At 48.2% G+C, this 21587-nt stretch overlaps 2 protein-coding genes across 3 annotated transcripts in view; one reads left to right on the top strand and one right to left on the bottom strand.

Annotated features, from left to right (window-relative positions):
- Positions 1–609: 609 nt before the first annotated feature.
- Positions 610–20290, bottom strand: LOC128342323 (class I histocompatibility antigen, F10 alpha chain-like). Of its 2 annotated transcripts, none has more exons than XM_053289532.1 (8): positions 20130–20290; positions 16829–17039; positions 15162–15431; positions 14656–14931; positions 12443–12727; positions 7177–7263; positions 2928–2975; positions 610–1518 (listed from the first exon to the last, which is right to left on the bottom strand). In XM_053289532.1, the coding sequence occupies exons 2-7, from the start codon at positions 16926–16928 to the stop codon at positions 2959–2961; spliced, it is 1035 nt and encodes a 344-aa protein (XP_053145507.1). In that variant the 5' UTR covers positions 16929–17039; positions 20130–20290; the 3' UTR covers positions 610–1518; positions 2928–2958. The 2 variants fall into 2 exon arrangements, with proteins under 2 accessions (XP_053145507.1, XP_053145508.1); XM_053289533.1 differs by lacking the exon at positions 20130–20290 and adding an exon at positions 19805–20057.
- Positions 19923–21587, top strand: part of LOC128342319 (class I histocompatibility antigen, F10 alpha chain-like) — a 36513-nt gene continuing 34848 nt past the window's right edge. Inside the window, exon 1 of the mRNA XM_053289523.1 lies at positions 19923–20331. The gene's annotated coding sequence lies outside the window, so the exon portion shown is untranslated. The remainder of the gene's footprint in view (positions 20332–21587) is intronic.

Raw genomic sequence — 21587 nt, 5'->3', positions numbered from 1 at the left:
GAGAGCAGTCTCGGCTCCTCCTGCCAAGGGAAAGTGGTGCCTGTGGGCCCAGCAGGGAGGGCTGGCTCCATCCTGGTCCACCTGCAGGGACCCAAAGCAGCCAGAGGGAGCTTTATGAAAGGGAAAAACTCTCCTTCCATACTTGTATGGAAAAAACTTTTACAAGTTTTAAAAATGTTTTGCATTACATTTTGTATTGTAATTTGTTTCTTATTTTATTGGAAGTTTTTTACGGTTGTGAGCCGGCCATAGAACAATCTTTTATGGGGTGGCTAACAAATATTTATTATCATCACACTTCACCTGCAAAGTACTCCTCCTCCCATCAGCCCACCTCCCCTTGTTCATGGGTGAAGTTTTTCTCCCAACAAAGGTGATTTTTCCACTTCCAACATAAGCTGTGTTTCCTGCTTCCTATTATTACTACTTTGACTGTAAGCAGTTAAAAATGATTTCTCTTTACATGTATATCAACCCAAGGCCAAACATTTAGCAGTCAGACAATGAACACTTGACAAAACTTCCAAACTCCAGGATAAACATTGTGGAGGGGGAAGGAAAATAGGCTTCTTTTCAACTCTTTTAGAAGTAACAGAACAGAAACTGGGCTGCTGGAGACAAATAAATATTTTATTAAATAACTAATCTCCTCCTCAAAGTGCCATGGCTTTCTGTTGCCTGGGATTTGTCAGGCCCTGATGTATATTCTGTCCTTCCTTTCAGGAGCACAACAACCCTGTGAGGTAGGTTAAGCCGCAAGGTGAGTGACTGGCCCAAAGTCATCCAGTGAGAGTTTCATGGGATTTGAATCTGGGTCTCCTCAGTCTTCGTCTGACACTCTAACTACTATGGCATGCTGGATTTTGACAAACGGTAGGCTACGGTTAGATTAGGCCTATTCTAGGCAAAACATGCTTATAAGAAGTCACATGTATTACACTAAATGCAGATTGGCTGAGTAGGAATGGAGAGGTGGGTGCTTCAGATAATGTCAATCCAGTGCAATGCAGGCGACATGTAGAACTGAGCCAGTGCTGAGTGAGAGGCAGGACTGGGTAGTGTGTAACAAACACTGCTGAAGTCTGGCAGGAGCTCTTAAGGATGTTGGAGAATTCACTCTTCTGACTTCTCAGACACCAAATGGATAACAGACTCAAATCATTCATCGAGGTCACCTACACAAAACGAAGCCATGGGTCACGATGTCACATAAAATCTCTGTATGTTAATGTCAGAACAAGAAACATGAGTCACAGAGAGCAGTTCTGGGCTTTTGCAGGGTCAGATATTGTAATCTCCACCCTGGGAGAAATGCAGACCCCCAAAGATCAAGCACAGTATCATTTCTGCCACAGACATACTCTCTTTCCTTGTCAGGAAACAGGGACACACATAAGAAGGAAAAGGAGAATTAAAAAATCACTTGTATTGGGCTCCGCCAGCCACACCACATCCCCGCTCAGGCTGAGTGACAGCAATGTAGTGCGTGCTCTGTCAATGCATCCAGCACTCAAATGCCTGCCAGGGAAAGAGAAAAAGATTGTTTTGCACCAGGTTTTGCTTTCCCTTTTAGGAACGTAGGAAATCAGCCCAATGGTACATTTAGCTCAGGAACATCTACACAGACTGACAGCGGCTTCTCCAAGGTTGCAGGCAGGAGTGTCTCTCAGCCCTTTCTTGGAGATGCCGCCAGGGAGGGAACTGGGAACGTTCTGCATGCAAGTGCTCTTCCTAGAGCAGCTCCATCCCCTGAGGGGAATATCTTACAGTGCTCACATACAGTCTCCTATTCAAATGCAAACCAGGGTGGACCCTGGGGACATTTCATACTTTCTACTTAAGTGGCGCAGTAGGGAAATGGTTGACTAACAAGCAGAAGGTTGCCGGTTCGAATCCCCACTGGTACTATATCGGATGCTGAAAGGCATCAGCTTATACTGTGCAGGAGGTGGCAATGGTAAACCCCTCCTGTATTCTACCAAAGAAAACCACAGGGCTCTGTGGGTGCCAGGAGTCGAAATCGACTTGATGGCACACTTCACTTTTCCATAAGACCAGTTCTCCCCCTCAAAATGCGCAACTATTTTTTAAATAAAAAAATTAAAACCAGCAACCAATCTAGGCCTTCCTTGCAGCCAGCCAGCCTGCCAGTTCTTGGCCCCACCTGGAAGTTTTTCACATGGGGGGCTTAAAAAGGAGATGCCCTTTAACTTGCATCTCCTCCGGAATGGAGAAGGTGCATTCACATATCTGCCAGATTTACCCTTAAGTCCCTGGGAGTTCACACACAATTCTGGTTTTTCCACTGCGCATTAGAGTGTAGCCCGATTTATATCCGGGTTAAAAAAAAATCCACTTTTTGCGATGGTTTTTTTGGACAACTTCAAGTGTGCTGTGTGTAAAAGTCCCTGGTGCCCTTTTGTAACAACTACATCATCACTCCCTGATATATGGGTGTGTGTTCTTCTTCTCCAGCCCAGGAGTATCTTTGAAGAAGGTATTGTTATTTTTATGTATGTATTTTAAATTTTTTAAAAATTAGATCTGTTTTTATATTTTAGCATAACATTTTAGTTGTGTAATTTTGTGAACCGCCTTGTGATTGTTTTCATGAAAGGCGGTATATAAATTTAACAATCAATCTATCAATCAATCCTCTTTCTGCTTCCCCACTCCATCTTTGCAATGTTTGCATCTTTTGGGGGGAAAAGGGGGGGGGAAGTAGTCATCCGAGGCTTACATGACACTGTGCAAACAATCCTCTCCCCCACCCGTGCCCTTGGCTCATGCTCTCTTCTAACCCCGTTGCTTGCCCCCTGCCCAACCAGCCTTAGTGAACAAAAGTTGCTAGTCCATGTATTCTCCACCTCTCACCCAGGGCTGCCCAGCATTCTAGTAAAGTTTCCAAGACTACGGAGGTCACTTACTTGCTGTCGCTCACTTGCTGTTTCTTTGTAGTCATCTTTTCAGTTTCCCTGCAGGGACAGAATCCAAAAATCAGGGCTGAAAGGGACACTCCGAGATTGTCCAGTCCCACCATCTCAGACCCCCAACTCCCCATCCATGAGAGAGACCTCCAGTCTCTTGTGAATTTCTGGGAAGGGGGTCCCTGAGGCTACCCAGGCAATTATATTCTGTAGGGTTAGGAAATATTTCCTTCCCCCCCCCCCCCACACACACACCTTAGCCTGCTTTGCTCCAATGAAACCCCCTTGCCTCTGGTCTTTTCCTCTGGAAAAACACTGGACGGCAGTTCAAGTGAGTATCAGGACAGAAAAGTAAATTGGGAGATTGGAAGCAGCTTTGAGAGGACAGAATAAGGGCACCTCTTGTCCACAAACTGAAAGTGATCTCCAAGCAACAGAATGTCTTGAGATACAATTGGATCCCTGGTCAAAACCCACAATATAGTTTGGCATCTGGATGCTCATAGCAAGCCTGCCCAGAGAAAACAGCCTTGTCTGCTGCTGTGCTTTGAGGAGAAGCTTGAGCTGCAGAAATCAGAAGGTGAAGCTTTTCATGGCATAGAGATAAACACAGTCCCCTGAGAAATATCACTCATGAAGCTGCTGTTAAAGGCACAGCTACAGGAGCCAGTTGTAAAGTTGGCAACACAAGCCAATACTGAGGGATGCTAGGGAGAAAAGCAGAGCAGACAAGCCAGTCCCAGTCAGGACATGTTTAAATCTTCCTGAAGGAAGAGGGTGCAGAGGCAGTAGCAGCTGGTGGGGCTGGGGGAGGTTGGGACATGTTGCTTGTCCCAGTCAGTTGCCAACACTCTTGTCACAACCTGTGGCTATGTTCATCAGCTGCTCCCTAGGCTAGGTAAACAAAGCATGCACTGATGGAAAGAACCACCCCATCGCGCCGCACCTTGCTTTGTTTGCTGCTTGCCTTCCCTTGCCGCGAACCTCAGAGTATTTTTTTGAAATTCCAATGCCGAGGGGATGGCTAGGGATGGCTGCCGGGTGGGGGGTGAGCCAGTAGTCCTTCTACCCCACCCCCGTGCCCCCGCTGCGAACCTCTGTGTTATTAAAAAAAAATTCAAATACCAGCTGCTGCGTGTAAGACCTGATCAGGTCAATTTTATATTGAATAAGTGCATAGATAGGTTAGCCGTATTGTATTAGATAAATGCTTGACATAGGTCCGTTTGCTTGATGCAGTTTGGGCCTTGATTTTAGCACCCGTGAGTGAATGCCAAGTTCCTCTGTTTCAGTAACAACCCCTATGAAAGGCTTCTGTCTAAATCTAGAGAGAATCAGCCTGTCGGTTCGGACACGCTTCCTCATTTTTCGGTAACTCATATCGAGAATGCTCCCTCCCAAATGTTCCATCTGAAGGAGGGGAGGGGGTCACTCGACCTGCACCTGGTTCCTCTTTCATATCTCTCTTGGTCGTACGGCACACCTGGTTCCTCTTTCGGACCTTCCCTAGCCAATGGTGTTAAATGTCAGGTTGAGCGAGGGGTCATGGATGGTCAGGACCCCTTCTCCATCCAATCACTGTTGGTGCTAGGGTGAAGGGGTAAGGGTACTTAAGACCCTGGTCTAGAGCAGGACGAGGTCGGTGGGACCAGCGAATGCAGAGGGTGAGGAAGGCAGAGGACGGAGGGGAAGGAATCGACCACCCAATCTGACCATTTAACATCTTGCAGAAGAAAAGGGAACATCAGTTTCCTTCGGTAAGCTCAGGGGAATTGAATAAGCCATAAAGAGTGAGTGAAAGTTCTGGCAATCTAGAAAGTGTCAGCTTGACATTGCTTTTAATCGCTGTGAGGGAGAGAAGGATTAGAACTCTGTGTGTGCAAAACCCTGTGTGTGCTGCTGTGTTTCATTTGAATATTGGTAAGAAAATAAATCTGTTTTGATTAAATATAACCCCTTCATTCTCCTCGTGTCTTCTTGAGTCTTGGGATTTTTGACGGCCAGGACCAGCAAAAGAACCCATTGGTCAGTGTGAGGATTTTTGGGACCCTCATTTATTCCTGATTGCAGGGATTCTGGGGTGTCAAGAATCTCTTACATGCGTGGCCGAGGGGTATGGCTGTGGGGGTAAAAAAAAACACCCTTCAAATGCTCACCCTGCTGCAAACCTCTGTGTTGTTAAAAAAAACCAACTTCAAATACCAGCTGCCACATGGCCGAGGTGATGGCTGCCAGGTGGGGGGTGAGCCAGTCATCCATCTACCCGCTGCCCGCTGCGAACCTCCGTGTTATTTTTAAAAAACTTCAAATACCAGCCGCCACATGGCCGAGTGGATGGCTGGGGGGGTGGGCGTGTGAGCCAGTAGTCCTTCCACATACACACACCTCGGCGGCGGATACCAGAGTGATGCTATAGCCTGCCATCTGGCCCGGCGCCGCTTCCCAACTGCAAGGTGCTGCGCAGGCATTCCTCGCACGCCAGGCCAGACGGCAGGCCACGGCGTCGCTCTGGTATCCGCCGCCAGTGGCGGGGTGTGTGTATGTGGAAGGACTACTGGCTCACACGCACGCGCCCCCCACCCCCAGCCATCCACTAGGCCATGTATTCGGCTGGTATTCGCCATGTATTCGGCTGGTAATACTCGGCTGGTATTTGAAGATTTTTTTTAATAACACAGAGGTTCGCAGCGGGCGGGGGGTAGACGGACTACTGGCTCACCCCCCACCTAGCAGCCATCGCCTCGGCCATGTGGCAGCTGGTATTTGAAGATTTTTTTATTATATTATTATTATTATTATTATTATTTTAACAACACAGAGGTTTGCAACAGGGTGAGGGTGTTAACTCCCCAAGGCACGGACCGGCACTCAACTGATTGCGGACCGGCAGTTGAGAAACGGTGTCCTAGAGCAAACAGAGAAGGAAATGCTTTTATTTCAGCAGGGAGTATATTCCAGAGCCCTGGGGCAGCCACAGAGAAGGCCCACAGTGTGTGTGTGTGTGTGTGTGTGTGTGTGTGTGTGTGTGTGTGTGTGTAACATATTTCTATACTGCCCAAAACTTGTGTCTCCCACCTATTAAGATCATCTGGTTGAAGTCTGATTGCCACCAGCTTGTCTGGTGGTGACTTGGGGCTGGGTCTTCTCTGTGGCTGCCCCAGGGCTCTAGAATGCACTCCCTGTCAAAACAAGAGCCTCTCCATCTCTGGCTGCTTTTAAAAGACCTTTTAGGCACACCTGTTTTCTCATTAATTAATTTTAAACAGCTTGTTTTGTAAAATTGTTTTAATCATTCTGTTGTGTTTTATACTTGCATTTTAAATTACGTATGCCACCAAGATATATACATATCAGGCAATATACACATATGACAGATAAATAAATAGACCCATGTCCCACAGCTGAGAAGATCGGGGGTGGACAATAATTTATATGGGGCTAGGACTCCAGCTGCTCCACCCTCCTCACCCACCACACTGAGCCCCATTGAGCACCAGCTACTACTAGGCAGAGAAATGCGGCTGCCTAACCTCCTCTACATCATCATGTGCTTGCCTACTGACTCAATGTATGATTAGATGAGGTGTTTTGAAAAGAAAAGAAAATTACTTTCAATGCAAGCAGCATAAAAGACACTTGAATTCACTTCCAAGTACATGTGTTTAAGGTCAGGGTGAAAATTAGACTGCAGAAAGGTGGGACTACATGAACCTCAAGTATATTCCAGCCCGCAGGAGTTAGTTTCTTCAACATATGACTATTTAGAACATAGGAAGCTGCCATATACTGAGTCAGACCATGGGTCCATCCAGCTCTGTATTGTCTACACAGACTGGCAGCGGCTTCTCCAAGGTTGCAGGCAGAAGTCTCTCCCAGCCCTATCTGGGAGATGCCAGGGAGGGAACCTGGAATCTCAGATGCGGCCTCATCCCCTTAGGGGAATATCTTCCAGTGCTCACTGCTCACACATGTAGTCTCTCATTCAAATGCAAGCTAGGGTGGACCCTGCTTTGCAAAGGGGACAATTCATGCTTGCTACCACAAGACCAGCTCTCCTCCCAACATGTGAAAGATCTTGCTTCTAAAATGGGAGATAAACTAGGTGTCCTTGTAGTGTTTTGCATTCTACAATCAAAAATGCCATTTACAAGGAGGTATTAGGGTAGCACCAGATTCTAGAGTACCAGACGCCAGCACTACCAAGAAGCAGACAGAAATGATCCAGGTGATAAAGTCATGGTTTACTTACGGATGTAGAGAATGATCACCAGCAGCAAGGCACTAACCACCAGCAGCACGGCAAGCACAGCCATCAGGGCCACCCAGTGTATCACAGCTGAAATGGGGGAAAGAGCAATTTGGTTGAAGGTTCAAAAGAGATCTCATAGAGCAGTTGGAGGTTGGGGCTTAGTTCCTTCTATCAGGAGGCCATATGAAGAATGGATTCCAGCTATGAAATGGATGAAGATTCCAAGCAGGGCCTTCTCTGCAGTGGCCCCAGTGCAAAAGAATCTCCAACCTTTCCAGGAAAGCACGCAAAACCAATCTATTTATCAATGTTCTTATTAAGTCATACAACATTACTTTGCTGCATCCTATAGAAACATAGTATTGTCCCTCAGGGGAGGAGTATATCTGGTTGCTCCTCCTCCCTCTTCTGTCATGGCCAATTTATTTTTTTAAAGCTTATGTTCTGCTTATATGGTGAAAGGAGCTCCCTTAGCTCCCAGCTCTGCCCTGTCTCATTCCAGAGCAGGAGCCTTCATCAGTGCCTTATCTGGTTGTCTTAGCATCTTCTCTCCCCCTCCTCTGGCCTATCTTCCATGGATTAGGACAGAAGGAGAGAGGGAAGATGGAAACATCAGTGGCCAGACTACCTGCCGTCTTTGGGTTACTGTCAAACAGCTGCCAACAGCCTCACAGTAGGAGGCACTGTGGCTGTGAGAGGAGAGGAAAGTGGCAGAGTGCCCTCCCTCTGGGACGAGCCTGCATCACCTCTGCAGTACAAACCACGCAAGTTGGCCATGGACTTGGACCCACCAGCAACGAAGCAGTGGAAACACAAGGCAGTGCTGCGTACAGCCTACTGAGTGGAGAGGACTCAATGGGAGGAGAGATGGTCTTGTGGCAGCAAGCATGAATTGTCCCCTTTGCTAAGCAGGGTCCACCCTGGTTTGCATTTGAATGGGGATGGGGACATAGCTCATTGGAAGAGCCGGGGGGGAGACCCTTGAGCCCCAAAAGAGCTCGGGGGACCCAAGACCACCCTCCCCAGGTGTGTGGAGAGGAGCTACCCAGCAACGTCAGCTAAAAAAGCTGATAGTCAAAGAAGTACAGTGAGAGACACCAGGAAGAGCCTAGTATCCCTACCTCTGAGCCAAAGGAAACAATTAATAAAGGCCTGCAACACACTGTGGAGGCAACCTCAGATAATCCTGCTATTCCTCTACCAGCTACTGGGATGGAGGATAGCAGCAGTCAACATCATACCTTGGCCGAGGTTCCATGCCCGTTCTCTCCAGTGATTGCTCCCACCCCGGCAGGACTGAATAGCAAAGAAATCCTGGTGTGGATCACAGTCCACCCCGTCCACCCCCGGTACAACAATCAATGATATGGTGGACAGCAGCAGTCACACATCAGAGGGTTCAAATTCCTGTCTACGCAGAAAATACAATGGATGTGAGCCTTTAGGGCAGGGGAGCCCACTGTGACTGCAAAGTTACCTAAAGCTAATGGTCAGAAATGGAGAAACAGCACAGCATCGTTGGGCTGGAGTTACAGGGAATCAAAAAAAGCTCTCGTGGAGTTACATAGGAAACTGCTTTATACCGAGTCAGACTATTGGTCCATCTAGCTCAGTATGGTCTTTAAAGACTGACAGCTGCTTCTCCAAGGTTGCAGGCAGGAGTTTCTCTCAGCCCTATCTTGGAGATGCCAGGGAGGGAACGTGGAACCTTCTGCATGAAAGCATACAGGTGCAGCAGCCCCATCTCCTATGGGGAATATCTTACAGTGCTCACATGTGTAGTCTCCCATTCAAATGCAAACCAGGGTGGACCCTGCTTAGCAAAGGAGACATTTCATGATCACTACCACAAGACCAGCTCCCCCACCCCCATGTTTTAGCTTATCCATGCTATAACACTGCCATGGCCTGATCCAGATGGACGGCACCACGGCCAAAGCCCATATCAGCAAGCAGGGTGGCACTAGATCACACTCACTCATGGAGCAGACACAACAGATATTTCAGTGGGCGGAGAAGAGTTTGTGCTCAAGCATGTGAAGGGAACAGTGTTCTCTCTAAATTTTTTTCATCTGTGTGCAGAATGAGTTTTGTTCTGGGCAGCAGTATCAAGGCAGTGTGTGCTCACACGCAATTCAGAGGGGGGCCTTCCTGATTCAACCTGAACAGGATCTAAAATTAACTGAGCGGACCTCCAAAAACGTGTGAGCACATGCACGTGCGCACGTCTTAGAGGGAAGACTGGAAGGGAGAGCTCACCCCTTTGGCAGACTGGCTGATATGACAAGAGGTCAACCAGGCAGAAGGGGGCCTCAGCAGAAAGGCATTTCCACAAGATCACTCTAAGGTTTGGGCTGCCACAGGTGGGAATGCTAAACGTCTTCATTTCTTTTTCAGATATCAGACACAAACCCCCTAATTGCCACATGGTCAAAGGGTCTCTCATATAAACTCCCTCCCACTGGGGTGATTCCTCAGACCATCCAGCAAATCAACAACAAATTTTTATATACCACTTTTTAACAAAAGTGTTCAAAGCAGTTTACACACAAAGAGAGAAAATGAACGAACGAACGAATGAATGAATAAATAAAGATGGACCCCTGTCCTCAAAGGGCTCACAATCTAAAAAGAAACATAAAACAGACACCAGCAACAGTCACTGGAGGTACTGTGCTGGGGGTGGATAGGGCCAGTTACTCTCCCCCTGTTAATTAAAGAGAATCACCACGTTAAAAGGTGCCTGTTTGACAAGTTAGCAGGGGTTGTTGGACTGCATGTTGTTAGACTACAACACCCATCACCCCCAAGCTCAATGGCTAAAGACCTCAGGGCAGTTTACACAGAGAAATAATAAATAAATAAGATGGATCCCTGTCCCCAAAGGACTCACAATCTCAAAAGAAACATAAGATAGCCACCAGCAACAGTCACTGGAAGTACTGTGCTGGAGGTGGATAGGGCCAGTTACTCTCCCCCTGCTCAATAAAGAGAATCACCACGTTAAAAGGTGCCTCTTTGCTTAGTTAGCAGGGGTTCCATTGACCCCGTAATCCGTTCCCCGTAATCAGGGAGCACTGCGCAGAGGTGGTATACATGGCTGCTGATCGTCTGAGAAGACCATGGTTTTGGGATCTAGTTGCCTCTCCATGACACATCCACTTCACCTAGGAAATGACTTGCACCTTCTTTCTTAGGGACCCAGATTCGGCATAGATGGGGCTATGTACCTGGAGGTTGAGTAGGAAGTGTTGATGGCCAAATGGCTTTTTACCCAAGATATTGGACACTATCAGGGTCCCCCACAGGGCAGCAAAAAAGAGCCAGTGATTCAACAAACTGCTGAATCGCCCCATCCCTGGTCGTCCCATGCACCCTGAGTATGGGGGCATGTCAACCAGGCTCGGCACTACAAGGAAGAGGGTCAATTCAGACCCTCTCCTAATCCTCCCCTGGGAGCAAGGCAGGGGGGAAAGCCCCGAGCCAAGCAGAGGTGCCATTAGGCCCGGACCTCAGGGTGCAAACCTGAGGCCCCAGCTTCCCCATTCCCCTGGAGCAAGCAAGTTCACATCCATCTCTGCCCTGCTTCAAAATTAGCCCTGTGAAGTTCTGAAGAATTACAGGAGCTGAAGTGGCAAGGTAGACGACTAAAGCGCAAATAGAGAAAGACTCAACTCAAATCCTGCAGGTTACAACACAGAGACCATCTGAAGATCTATGCTCTGGAAATACGCAAGGCAAAGAAGCCATTCATTTTGCCCGCATTGCATCTTCAAGTTCACATCCAGCAGAGTTATCAAGAGTTGTGAGAGGGCTAATACGTACCCCCTCACCCTTGAATCCAAATTTAGAACCATACCCTCTGTGATGCTTTTAATGAATTTTTTTGCTGACAAAATCTCTTGTATTCGGGTCCAACTGGATCCTACAAGCTTTGGCTGATACGTCAGCTACACCCATTTCTGGAGGTAAATGACCTTAAAGCAGTAGTACATATGCTGATGACCTCCAAGTCTGACTACTGTAATGCACTCTATGTGAGGCTGCCTTTGTACATAGTTTGGAAACTACAACTAGTACAGGATGAGGCAGCCAGGTTGGTCTCTGGGACAACCCGAAGGGACCATAAAACACCGATTCCGAAAGAATTGCACTGACTGCTGATATGTTTCCAAGCGAAGTACAAAGTGCTTTAAAAGTACCTATGCAGCCCTGAATGGCTTCGGTCCAGGGTACTTACGAGACAGCACGAACCCTGACACCTATTAAGATCATCTGGGGAGGTCTGGATACAGTTGCTGCCAGCTCAGGGTGGTGGTGACTTCTCGGTGGCTGTGCCAGGGCTTTGGAATGCACTCCCTGTCAAAATAAGAGCTTCTCCATAGGAACATAGGAAGCTGCCACATACCGAGTCAGATCATTGGTTTATCTAGCTCAGTATTGTCTACACCAGGGATTCTCAACGTTGGGTCCCCATATATTATTTATTACATTTATATCCTGCTCTTCCTCCAAGGAGCCCAGAGCAGTGTACTACATAAGTTTCTCCTCACAACAACCCTGTGAAGTAGGTTAGGTGGAGAGAGAAGTGACTGGGCCAGAGTCACCCAGCAAGTCTCATGACTGAATGGGGATTTGAACTCGGGTCTCCCGGTGTTAGTCCAGCATTCTAATGACTACACCTGGCTGGGGATTATGGGAGTTGAAGTCCAATAACATCTGGGGACCCAACGTTGAGAATCCCTGGTCTACACAGACTGGTAGCGGCTTCTCCAAGGTTGCAGGCAGGACTCTCTCTCAGCCCTATCTTGGCAACGTACTGTATGCTTTGGTAGTTTGTTGGTTCAATTAAAAAAAATCTTGTCCTATTAAAAAAATAATAATCTTGTCCTATCTTGGAGATGCTGCCAGGGAGGGAACTTGGAACCTTCTGCTCTTCCCAGAGAGGCTCCATCCCCTGAGGGGATTGCTTTTAAAAAGACCCTTAAAACACACCTCAGGCTTTTAATTAAAATTCATTTTAAACTGCTTAACTGATTTTATCCTGTGAAATTATTTTAATTGTTTCACTCCGTGAATTATTTTTCTTATGAAAGTGTTTTGTTTTTATGTTGTAATTTGGATTGTGTACACCGCCTAGAGATGTATATACCAGGCAGCATATAAATACAATAAATAAATTAAATGAATAGGACAGTTTCACACCTTCAGTGAGAATTGACCCCATCAAAGGAGCCCCCCCCCCCCACAGTGCTCAGTCTCTCACCAGGCTCCTCCCAGGCCAAATCCAGAGGATCTGGCAGTCCATCATGCTCGATGTGGCACCGGTAGTGTTCCCTCTCCCAGGAGTTGATCTCAATGCTAAGCCAGGTGTGGTAGGTCCCATCTGAGTTGGGAGTGACTCCCCCACGGAGGGTCTCGTGCTCCCAGATCTCTCCATCCTTCCTCCAGGAGGCATCGATCTCCTTGGGGTAGAAACCATAGGCCTGGCAGATGAGGGTCTCCAGCACACCGTAGCCTGTCTTGCGTGCTACTTTCACCGTCGGGGACTCTGCAAAAAACGACAACATCTCTATTGGATGTATTTCAGTAGCATAAAACTACTGAAGTACATGGGTTATGGGGTAGAGACTGCCTTGGTCGGCCTGATAGATGATCTTCAATTAGGAATTGACAGAGGGAGTATGAGACTGTTGGTCCTTTTGGATCTCTTGGCGGCTTTCAATACTATTAACCATTGTATCCTTCTGGAACGTCTGAGAGTGCTGAGGGTGGGAGGCACTGCTTTGCAGTGGTTCCACTCCTACCTCACAGGCAGATTCCAGATGGTGTCCCTTGGAGACTGTTCTTCAAAATCTGAACTTTCCTATAGTGTCCCTCAGGGCTCCATATTGTCTCCGATGTCGCTTAACATCTACATGAAACTGTTGGGAGAGATCATCAGGAGATTTGGTGCAGGGTGTTATAAGTATGCTGATGACACCCAAATCTTTTTCTCCATGTCAACTTCATTGGGAGAAGGCATAACCTTCCTAAATGCCTGCCTGGAGGCAGTAATGGGCTGGATGAGGGTTAACAAACTGAGGCTGAATCCAGACAATATGGAGGTACTTATGGAGCAGGGTCAGAACTCGGGAGACAATTCTGATCTGCCAGTTCTGGATGGGGTCACACTCCCCCAGAAGGAACAGGTAAGCAGTCTGGGGGTGCTTCTGGATCCTAACCTCTCCCTGGTATCACAGGTTGAGGCAGTGGCCAGAGGTGCTTTTTATCAGTTTCGGCAGATACACCAGCTGTGTCCGTTTCTTGAGATGAACAACCTCAAAACAGTAGTGCATATGCTGGTAACCTCTAGGCTGGATTACTGTAATGCACTCTATGTGGGGCTGCCTTTGTATGGGCAGTCTTGAAGCTGTAGTCTGGAAGCTGCAGTTAGTTCAGAATGTGGTGGCCAGGTTGGTCTCTGGGTCATCTAGGAGAGATCACATTACTCCTGTGTTGAAGGAACTACACCAGCTGCCGATACGTTTCGACAAGATGCTTGTTATTACCTATAAAGCCCTAAACAGCTTAGGCCCTGGGTATTTAAGAGAACATCTTCTTCACCATGAGCCCCACAGCCTGTTAAGATCATCAGGAGAGGTTCGTCTGCGGGTGCTGCCAACTCGTCTGGCGGCTACTCAGGAACGAACGGGCCTTTTCTGTTGCTGCCTCTGGACTTTGGAATGCACTTCCTGTTGAGAAAAGAGCCTCCCCATCTCTGGCAACTTTAAAAAAGGCACTGAAGACACATTTATTCACCCTGGCTTTTAATTGGATTTATGGTTCTAAATTATTATTATTTTAATACTGTGTTTTAAATGTTTTAAACTTTTTCTAAATTATTTTAATTGTTAAGTGATTTGATGTTTTAAATTATTTTAATTGTAAACCACCCAGAGACGCAATTTTTGGACGGCATAGAAATATTTTAAATAAATTAATAAATTTAAAAAATAAATAAAACAACCACCTATTTGGTGATCTAATCTATAGTCTGGACTGGACTGGACCATTTCAAATTCTAAATGGATGGGAGAAATGTTTTAAATCCTTTTTCGGGGCTGGGTGGGGCAGGGGGGAAAACCCTACCTGCAAGTAGAAAACCAATACATCTGAGAGGAAGGTTTATTATATGTAGTTCTCATAGTGCTGTGCTGTTTTTCTATTTGCAATAATCGAATTTTGGTGTTTGTTTTTAAATGAAGGGGGGTGATTAAAAATGTGCCCCCTCCTTTCTTGCAATGTGAGTTGGGAAGGTCCCAGACTTCTGCCCCCTGGACAACCTGTAGACCAGCTCTTCAGGGAGCCTCATGCTGACGGGTGGCGTATGTATTTTCTAAATCAATGAAGAGGTGTGGAGGAAATACCACCCTTTCCTCCATCCTCCTTTGCCCCCACCTGTCCCAACACTTCCCCATTCCAATGCCACAGCATCACCTTGCCTCCGCACCGCTCCCTTCCTGTAATCCTGGTATTTCTGCAGCCTCTCAATGCAGTCCTTCTCCAGGTAATTCTTCAGGTACCGAGGATAGCTCGGCTCAGCCTCCAACTTCCTTTTTGTCACCTGCGCCTCGACGTTGGCTGCCGTCCAAGTGAGGGTCACCATGTCCAAGCTGATGAAGTCCCTCCCATTGTAGGCGTACTGCATATGCCCTCCTTTCCGTCCATCTTCACCCAATTTGCAGCCGTATGTCCACTGCAGGGTGTGAACCCCTGAGAGAGACACAAGGCGGCAGAGACACTCGAGATGCAGCAGGGTCAGGCCTGCACAACCCTCCCTTCCCCATTGCCCTTCTGCTGTTCTGAAACTCCAGCACACTGAACCCACAGGAGACACCATCCCAGGAAGACCAAAACTTTCATTGAAAATGTGTGTTGCTCAGCAACAAAGCTGGGAGGAATGGGAGGTAAAATCCCAGCCTGTCACCCGCCCACCCACTCACCCTCGCTCTGGTTGTAGCGGTTCTGCAGGATCACCAGGTTCACTCTGAAGTCCTGCTCCGCATTCTGCGATACCAGGGTCTCCGACTCCCAGTAGTCGTCATCCTCCAATTGCTTCAGCCACGGCACTCGAGGCAGGTACCTCCTGGTGTTCCTGTCATAATGAGTCATGACCTGGTCATCCACAGACTCCATAATGAAGAACTGGGAAAGCCCCAGCCCAGGCTCCCCAACTGCTATGTAGAAATAGCTCAGGGAGTGGGAGGAAGAACCTGCAAGGGAGGGGCAGAGTTAAGGGGATGTCAGCCGAGGGCCAACCCAAAAAGCTATCACTGAGCAGCCCTTCCCCACACATGCTCTTTCATGCAGCTTCTGCTGCTACTAAGCAGGCTGCTAGTATGTCACAGGATGGGCCAGTGCTTGCTTCCTTCTCCTGGGATGACAAGTGGTGGTCTTTGTTTTAAAATTGTATGAAACAAAAGAGTTTTGGAACCAGACAATAATTCAGGGAGGCTGTCTGGGCAGAATTCCTGGCCAGGCAGTCCAGAAAAGCCTTAGTTTTCTACTTGCTATGCTTTTTACAAGTGTGGGAAATATTTTCTTCCTTTGGCTTTCAAATGCTATGCAAGTAAAAGAAAGAGCTTCCCAATCTCTGGCAGTTTTTGAGGGGGTCACTCCATGAAATTGATTGCCAGGAGGTCTAGGACCAACAAACGGAAGTACTTTTTCACACAACGCGTGATCCGCTTGTGGAACTCTCTGCCACAGGATGTTGTGACAGCCAACAACCTGGATAGCTTTAAGAGGGGTTTGGATGACTTCATGGAGGAGAGGTCTATCAATGGCTACTAGTCAGAGGGCTGTGGGCCACCTCCAGCCTCAAGGGCAGGGTGCCTCTGAGTACCAGTTGCAGGGGAGTAATGGCAGGAGAGAGGGCACGCCCTCAACTCCTGCCTGTGGCTTCCAGCGGCATCTGGTGGGCCACTGTGTGAAACAGGATGCTGGACTAGATGAGCCTTGGGCCTGATCCAGCAGGGCTGTTCTTATGTTCTTATGAGAAGTTGTTTAGAACACATCTATTCACCCAAGCTTTAAATTAAATTTCGATGTAATTTTAAAATTGTCTTAATTTGTAATTGTTGTTTTATTACACTGTATTTTTTATGTTGTATTTATTATAAACTGCTCAGAGACACAACTTTGGGGTAGCATAGAATTACACTAAATAAAATAAATTTTCAATTTCCTCTAAAATAAATCCAATTTTCCTTTTTCATTATAATTCCGGGTGAGACTTTTTCAAGCCACTCCTCCACCATCCTAAAACACGTGTACCAGATAGATAATAGAGTTCTTTTTATCAAAGGATTTAAAGGTGTTCAGGCTGGCAGAGTCAATAGTCAAAGTGGGGGCAGGATATTGAAGATCTGTTAAGTGTTGGACCTTTGGGTTAGGGGAAAAGAAAGGCTGCAAAGAAAACAAGGGAAAACAAGCACTCTGCATCCTCCTGCACTGTGACATTAGCTCTTCAGAACCTGCTTGCCTATTCACATGAGGGAAAATGCATTGCATTGAGTAGTCACACACTCTTCTTCAGCATTAGGCTAAATGGAGATTCTGCCCTCCATCCCTTGTAGTTCAGCCAATGGAGGCATGGGGAGGTACTTACCAGCACAGCCCACTAGGGGGAGCACAGCTGCCCCCAAGAGGATCCACCAATGCAGAGACATCTGGGCCAGCCCGAGTCTCTCACTGCACTCTCGTAACATCACGATCCACTTAAAAGCCAGATGGTGGGAGCTACAGCAAAGAGGTGGCGTGTGATGTTGCCTGCAAGACCATCCATGCCTTGCAACAGAAGCCAAGCTCGGAGTTCAACCCTTGAGGAGAGGGAAATATCATGGTGAGGGGTGTGGAGCGGGCAAGAGAAGGAAGGCAGCTTTGCCTCTTGTTTCTCAGGAGGAATTTGGCCTCCTTCAGTCACATTGGATGAAGTCACGTTGGCTATTGGATGAATGTGTCATAGTATGTAAGGTGCTGAACAGAAAGGATAGAGATGCTGACACTATGCAGAAATCAGTGAAGGAGAGACAATTACATCTGAAGGTGCTACGAGCCCAGGGGGGAAACACTCCTTGTATCAATGTATGGAGAACCAAGTAGGAGAGGTGGGCGGCAGCAGCTAGGAAAAACAACACAGCCAACCCCATTTGAAACACAGCTGACTCACAATTTGGAGAGGAAGGGGGAGAGATCCCCCCCCCACCCTGTGTATTATTTTATAGGCACAGATACACTTTGAGGAAAGACACTTCCTGCCCTGCATCTGGACCTTAATTCCATCCAGGTTGGCTTTTGAAGAGGGGTGGGTGGGTGGGAAAGAGTCATCTAGAACACAGAGCCTTTTTAGCAGAAAACAGCAGAAGGAGAAGTACAGCAGAAGTACTCAGGAGAGAGGAAAGCCTGCAGCACAGAAGAGGGTCTGGATTAGATCTGTAGGGAAAACCTGCAGCTCCAACATAGTATTTCACCCAGATTCATCACTAAACTCAGAGAACCAGCAGAGGACTGTGGGGGAAATATGGAATCTGAAGCCAGCTGGTGCTGCACAGGGCAGAACAATGAAGTCCTCGCCAACTCTCTGAGGCCAGGCACTTGCAAGGCGAGCCAGTCACCTGCCCATCTGTCTGTTGCTGCCACCGCTCCAGTACCAGTGACTGCCTCTTGCTCATCTGCCTGCCTGTCACTTGCTGCCTCCCCAGCACTGGAGATGGAGCTGACAAGTGCAATGCTGAGGAGGCAGTAAGCAAAGGGTAGGAATATAGGAAACATAGGAAGCTGCCATATACCGAGTCAGACCATTGGTCTGCCTAGCTCAGTATTGTCTTCACAGACTGGCAGCAGCTTCTCCACAGTTGCAGGCAGGAATCTCTCTCAGCCCTATCTTGGAGAAGCCAGGGAGGGATCTTGGAAGCTTCTGCTCTTCCCAAAGCGGCTCCATCCCCTGAGGGGAAGGTGTTGCAGGGCTCACACTTCTAGTCTCCCATTCATATGCAACCAGGGTGGACCCTGCTTAGCTAAGGGGGCAAGTCATGCTTGCTACCCCAAGACAGGCAGCTGAGGGAGCAAGCCAGGCAGTTGCTAGTGCTGGAGCTTTGGGGGCAATGGCAGATGGAAGGGTGGGTGACGCCACATGCAGGCTGCTGCCTACTACAGCAACAGGCACTCAGCAAGAGCACTACCTTGGAGAGGGAGGCTGGTGAGGCCGGGGAAGGAGCAGCATTAGCAGGTCAGAGTCAAGGAGAGGGAAGGAGGGGAGGCAAATTAGCAGGAAGGAGCAACTGTAGCTGTGGAGAGGAGGAGGAATGATGGCAGTAGACCAGCAGCAGGCAGGCGGGGTCATGCCTGCAGCAGGGAGGAGTAGGGTGTCTTCACCACATGAAGCCACTGCCGCCTTCTGCCTGATGGGGGAGCTGCCTCTGTATGTGTAACTGAAAGATTTGCGCCTTTCCCCCCTCCTTGCCCTGCCCCGTCCTCCCCCTTCACTAGATCAGGCCTGCTCAACTTTGCCCCCATCAGCTGTTTTTGGACTACAACTCCCATAATCCCAAGCCAGAGTGGCCAATAGCCAGAGATTGTGGGAGTTGCAGGCCAACATGGGCAGGAAGGTCAAAGTGGAGCACCCCTACACTAGATTGTAAGCTCCCTGGGTCACGGACCTTCTCTCTCATTCTTTGCCCATGGATGGCATGCTAGAAAGAGGGAAGTATAAGGCAAGGAGAGCACAGCAGCTAGGGATGTGCATGGAACCAGTTCAACCGGCGGGCACATCAGATACTTCCACCTACTTCTGGTAAAGGGGGCAGCAGGGAGGTATGCTGCTGCCCCAGTGGACTTTTAAAACAGGGAGCGCCAGTGGAGCGAGGAGCAAGTGCACCCTCCCACGCCCTTGAAGCAGAACCCCCCCACACCTTCAAGTCTCCCTCACCCAGTTCTGTGCACACCCCTAATGGCAGCTGCACCAAGGTGGGGCCCATCTTAAGAACGTAAGAAGCTGCCGTCTACCGAGTCAGACCACTGGTCCACCTAGCTCAGTATTGTCTGCACAGACTGGCAATGGCTCAGTTCAGCTCCTCCAAGGTTATAGGCAGGAGTCTCTCTCAGTCTCTTTCCTCAGGAGGAAATCTGGGACCTCATGGATGCAAGCATACAGGTGCTCTCCCCAAAGCAGCCCCATCCCATGAGGGGAATCTCTTACAGTGCTCACATGTAGTCTCCCATTCAAATGCAAACCAGAGTGGATCCTGCTTAGAAAGGGGGACAATTCATGCTTGTTGCCATGAGACCAGCTCTCCTCCCATCTTCAATTCCTGGAAGGCACCAGCAGAAGTGAGTGTACCTGTTCCAGCTCAGAGAACATCAATGTGCAAACAAGTAAGACAGCTGGTAAGTCCGGTCCTGCTTTCCCCACAGCTGGGCTGGACTCTCTGAATCCAGCAAGTGAGAATAGCAGGTTTCTCTTTGACACGTAAACACTCCCCCACCCCCACCCAGTATGAAAGGAATCCCCGCCCCCCCCGCGCCAGAGCTTTCTGAGCAATTAAAATTGTTGGTGAAAGCATGTCTTTTGGGGGCTCCCCTTTACCTGTCTGAATCCGCTCACCCCCTTTCTTCACTCAGATTAATCAACCCGCACATGCGCACAGACTCTGCTATATTTGGCGATGGGAATCCTTCCAGCAGGTTTTCCCTCAAACGCCAAATGTGGGGCGGGAGGAGAGGACGCTCAGCGTTCCTTCCAGCTCTGCTCTGAATGGGGGCAGGTGGGTAACAAATCCCACCCCCTGTCTGTCAAGCGAGTAGTTTATTCCTCTCCCTACCCAGCCTGGATGCAAATTTCCTGCCCACACCAACTCAAAAAATAAGGGTGTTTCCTCCCCCCCGCCACGCCCCGATCCCGAGGTGCTCACCAGATTAGCCACCCGCATCAGCAGCACCCGGTGGCTTCGGCTTCACACAGTCAGAAAGAGGAAAGGTTAGCAGAAGGCAAGCGCTATTCCTGCGCAACGACTATGCTGGATCATTGGGATTGGCTGAGAGAAGGGAATATTTGAGCAGGTGCAACATGAGAACGGAAAGCGAAAGAGGAGAAAAGAAAGCGAAGAAAACCGGGTGAGCTGGCGGAGGCGGGGAGGGGCTCATGGGGCGTTAAGGCTCTTCACCCCCCGGGGAGAGGAGGAATCAAAAATAAAGGGACATTATTATTTATTCGATTTATATATCATTCTTCCTAAAGTGGCTCAGGGTGGCTTACACAAAAATAAAACACACAACAAAATAAAAAGCCAGTTAAAACCAGATTAAAATTACAATTGTAATTACAATTAGCTTCTGAATAATTAAAGTCCAGAATGGCCTGAGCCTTCTGCACTGATGCAGATCTAGGGTCAAGGGGCAGATATAGGTCTGGTCATTTTAGATCTGGTCACCACATCTTAAAAAGGACACTGCTGAACTGGAAAAGGTGCAGAAGAGGGCAACCAAGATGATCAGGGGCCTAGAGCACCTTCCTTATGAGGCAAGGTTACAACACCTGGGGCTATTTAGTTTAGAAAAAAAGACAACTGCAGGGAGACATGATGGAGGTCTATCAAATCATGCACAATGTGGAGAAAGTGGATAGAGAGAAATTCTTCTCCCTCTCACATAACACTAGAACTAGGGGTCATCCCATGAAACTGATTGCCAGGAAATCTAGGAACAACAAACATAAGTACTTTTTCACACAATGCATAATCCACTTGTGGAACTCTCTGCCACAAGATGTGGTGACGGCCAGCAACCTGGATGGCTTTAAGAGGGGTTTGGATAACTTCATGGAAGAGAGGTCTATCATTGGCTACTAGTTGGATGGCTATAGGCCACCTCCAGCCTCAGGGGTGGGATGCCTCTGAGTACCAGTTGCAGCAGGGGAGTAATGGCAGGAGAGAGGCCAGGCCCTCAACTCCTGCCTGTGGCTTCCAGCGGCATCTGGTGGGCCACTGTGTGAAACAGGATGCTGGACTAGATGGGCCTTGGGCCTGATCCAGCAGGGCTGTTCTTATGTTCTTATAGGTCTCGGATGGATACAGGCTCTAGAAAGAAAATTAAGGCCAATATATATATATCTTGCATTAAGCCCCTCTGAGTGTGAGCTGGCTGCTGACTGCAGAGGGATTAAGGACCCCTGGGAAGTTGCACCTCTGCTTTCTAGAAATATCAGGCAAGCGAAAGACTAGCCTGAGCCCAGAAGTTGGACAGGGAGAATTCACTTCACTTCTCCCTTCCCTATGATAGGAACATAAGGGGAGCCAACTTATGCTGACTTAGACCATTGGTCCATCTAGCTTAGTATTGTCTACTTCAGGGTTTCTTAACCTTGGGCCCCC

The sequence above is a fragment of the Hemicordylus capensis genome, chromosome 2 (genome assembly GCF_027244095.1).
Source record: "Hemicordylus capensis ecotype Gifberg chromosome 2, rHemCap1.1.pri, whole genome shotgun sequence".
NCBI classification, from domain to species: Eukaryota; Metazoa; Chordata; class Lepidosauria; order Squamata; family Cordylidae; genus Hemicordylus; species Hemicordylus capensis.
This window is presented reverse-complemented; position numbering and strand designations above follow the sequence as displayed.

Bases quoted from the DNA above. Each gene is read 5' to 3' on its own strand.
- LOC128342323 (XM_053289532.1), bottom strand. From the start codon at position 16,928: ATGTTACGAGAGTGCAGTGAGAGACTCGGGCTGGCCCAGATGTCTCTG. The intron at 12,728-14,655 runs GTGATGCTGTGG...CGTTTTTTGCAG, and splicing joins GGGAGCGGTGCGGAGGCAAG to AGTCCCCGACGGTGAAAGTA. The intron at 7,264-12,442 runs GTGAGAGACTGA...CCCCCATTTCAG, and splicing joins TTTGGCCTGGGAGGAGCCTG to CTGTGATACACTGGGTGGCC.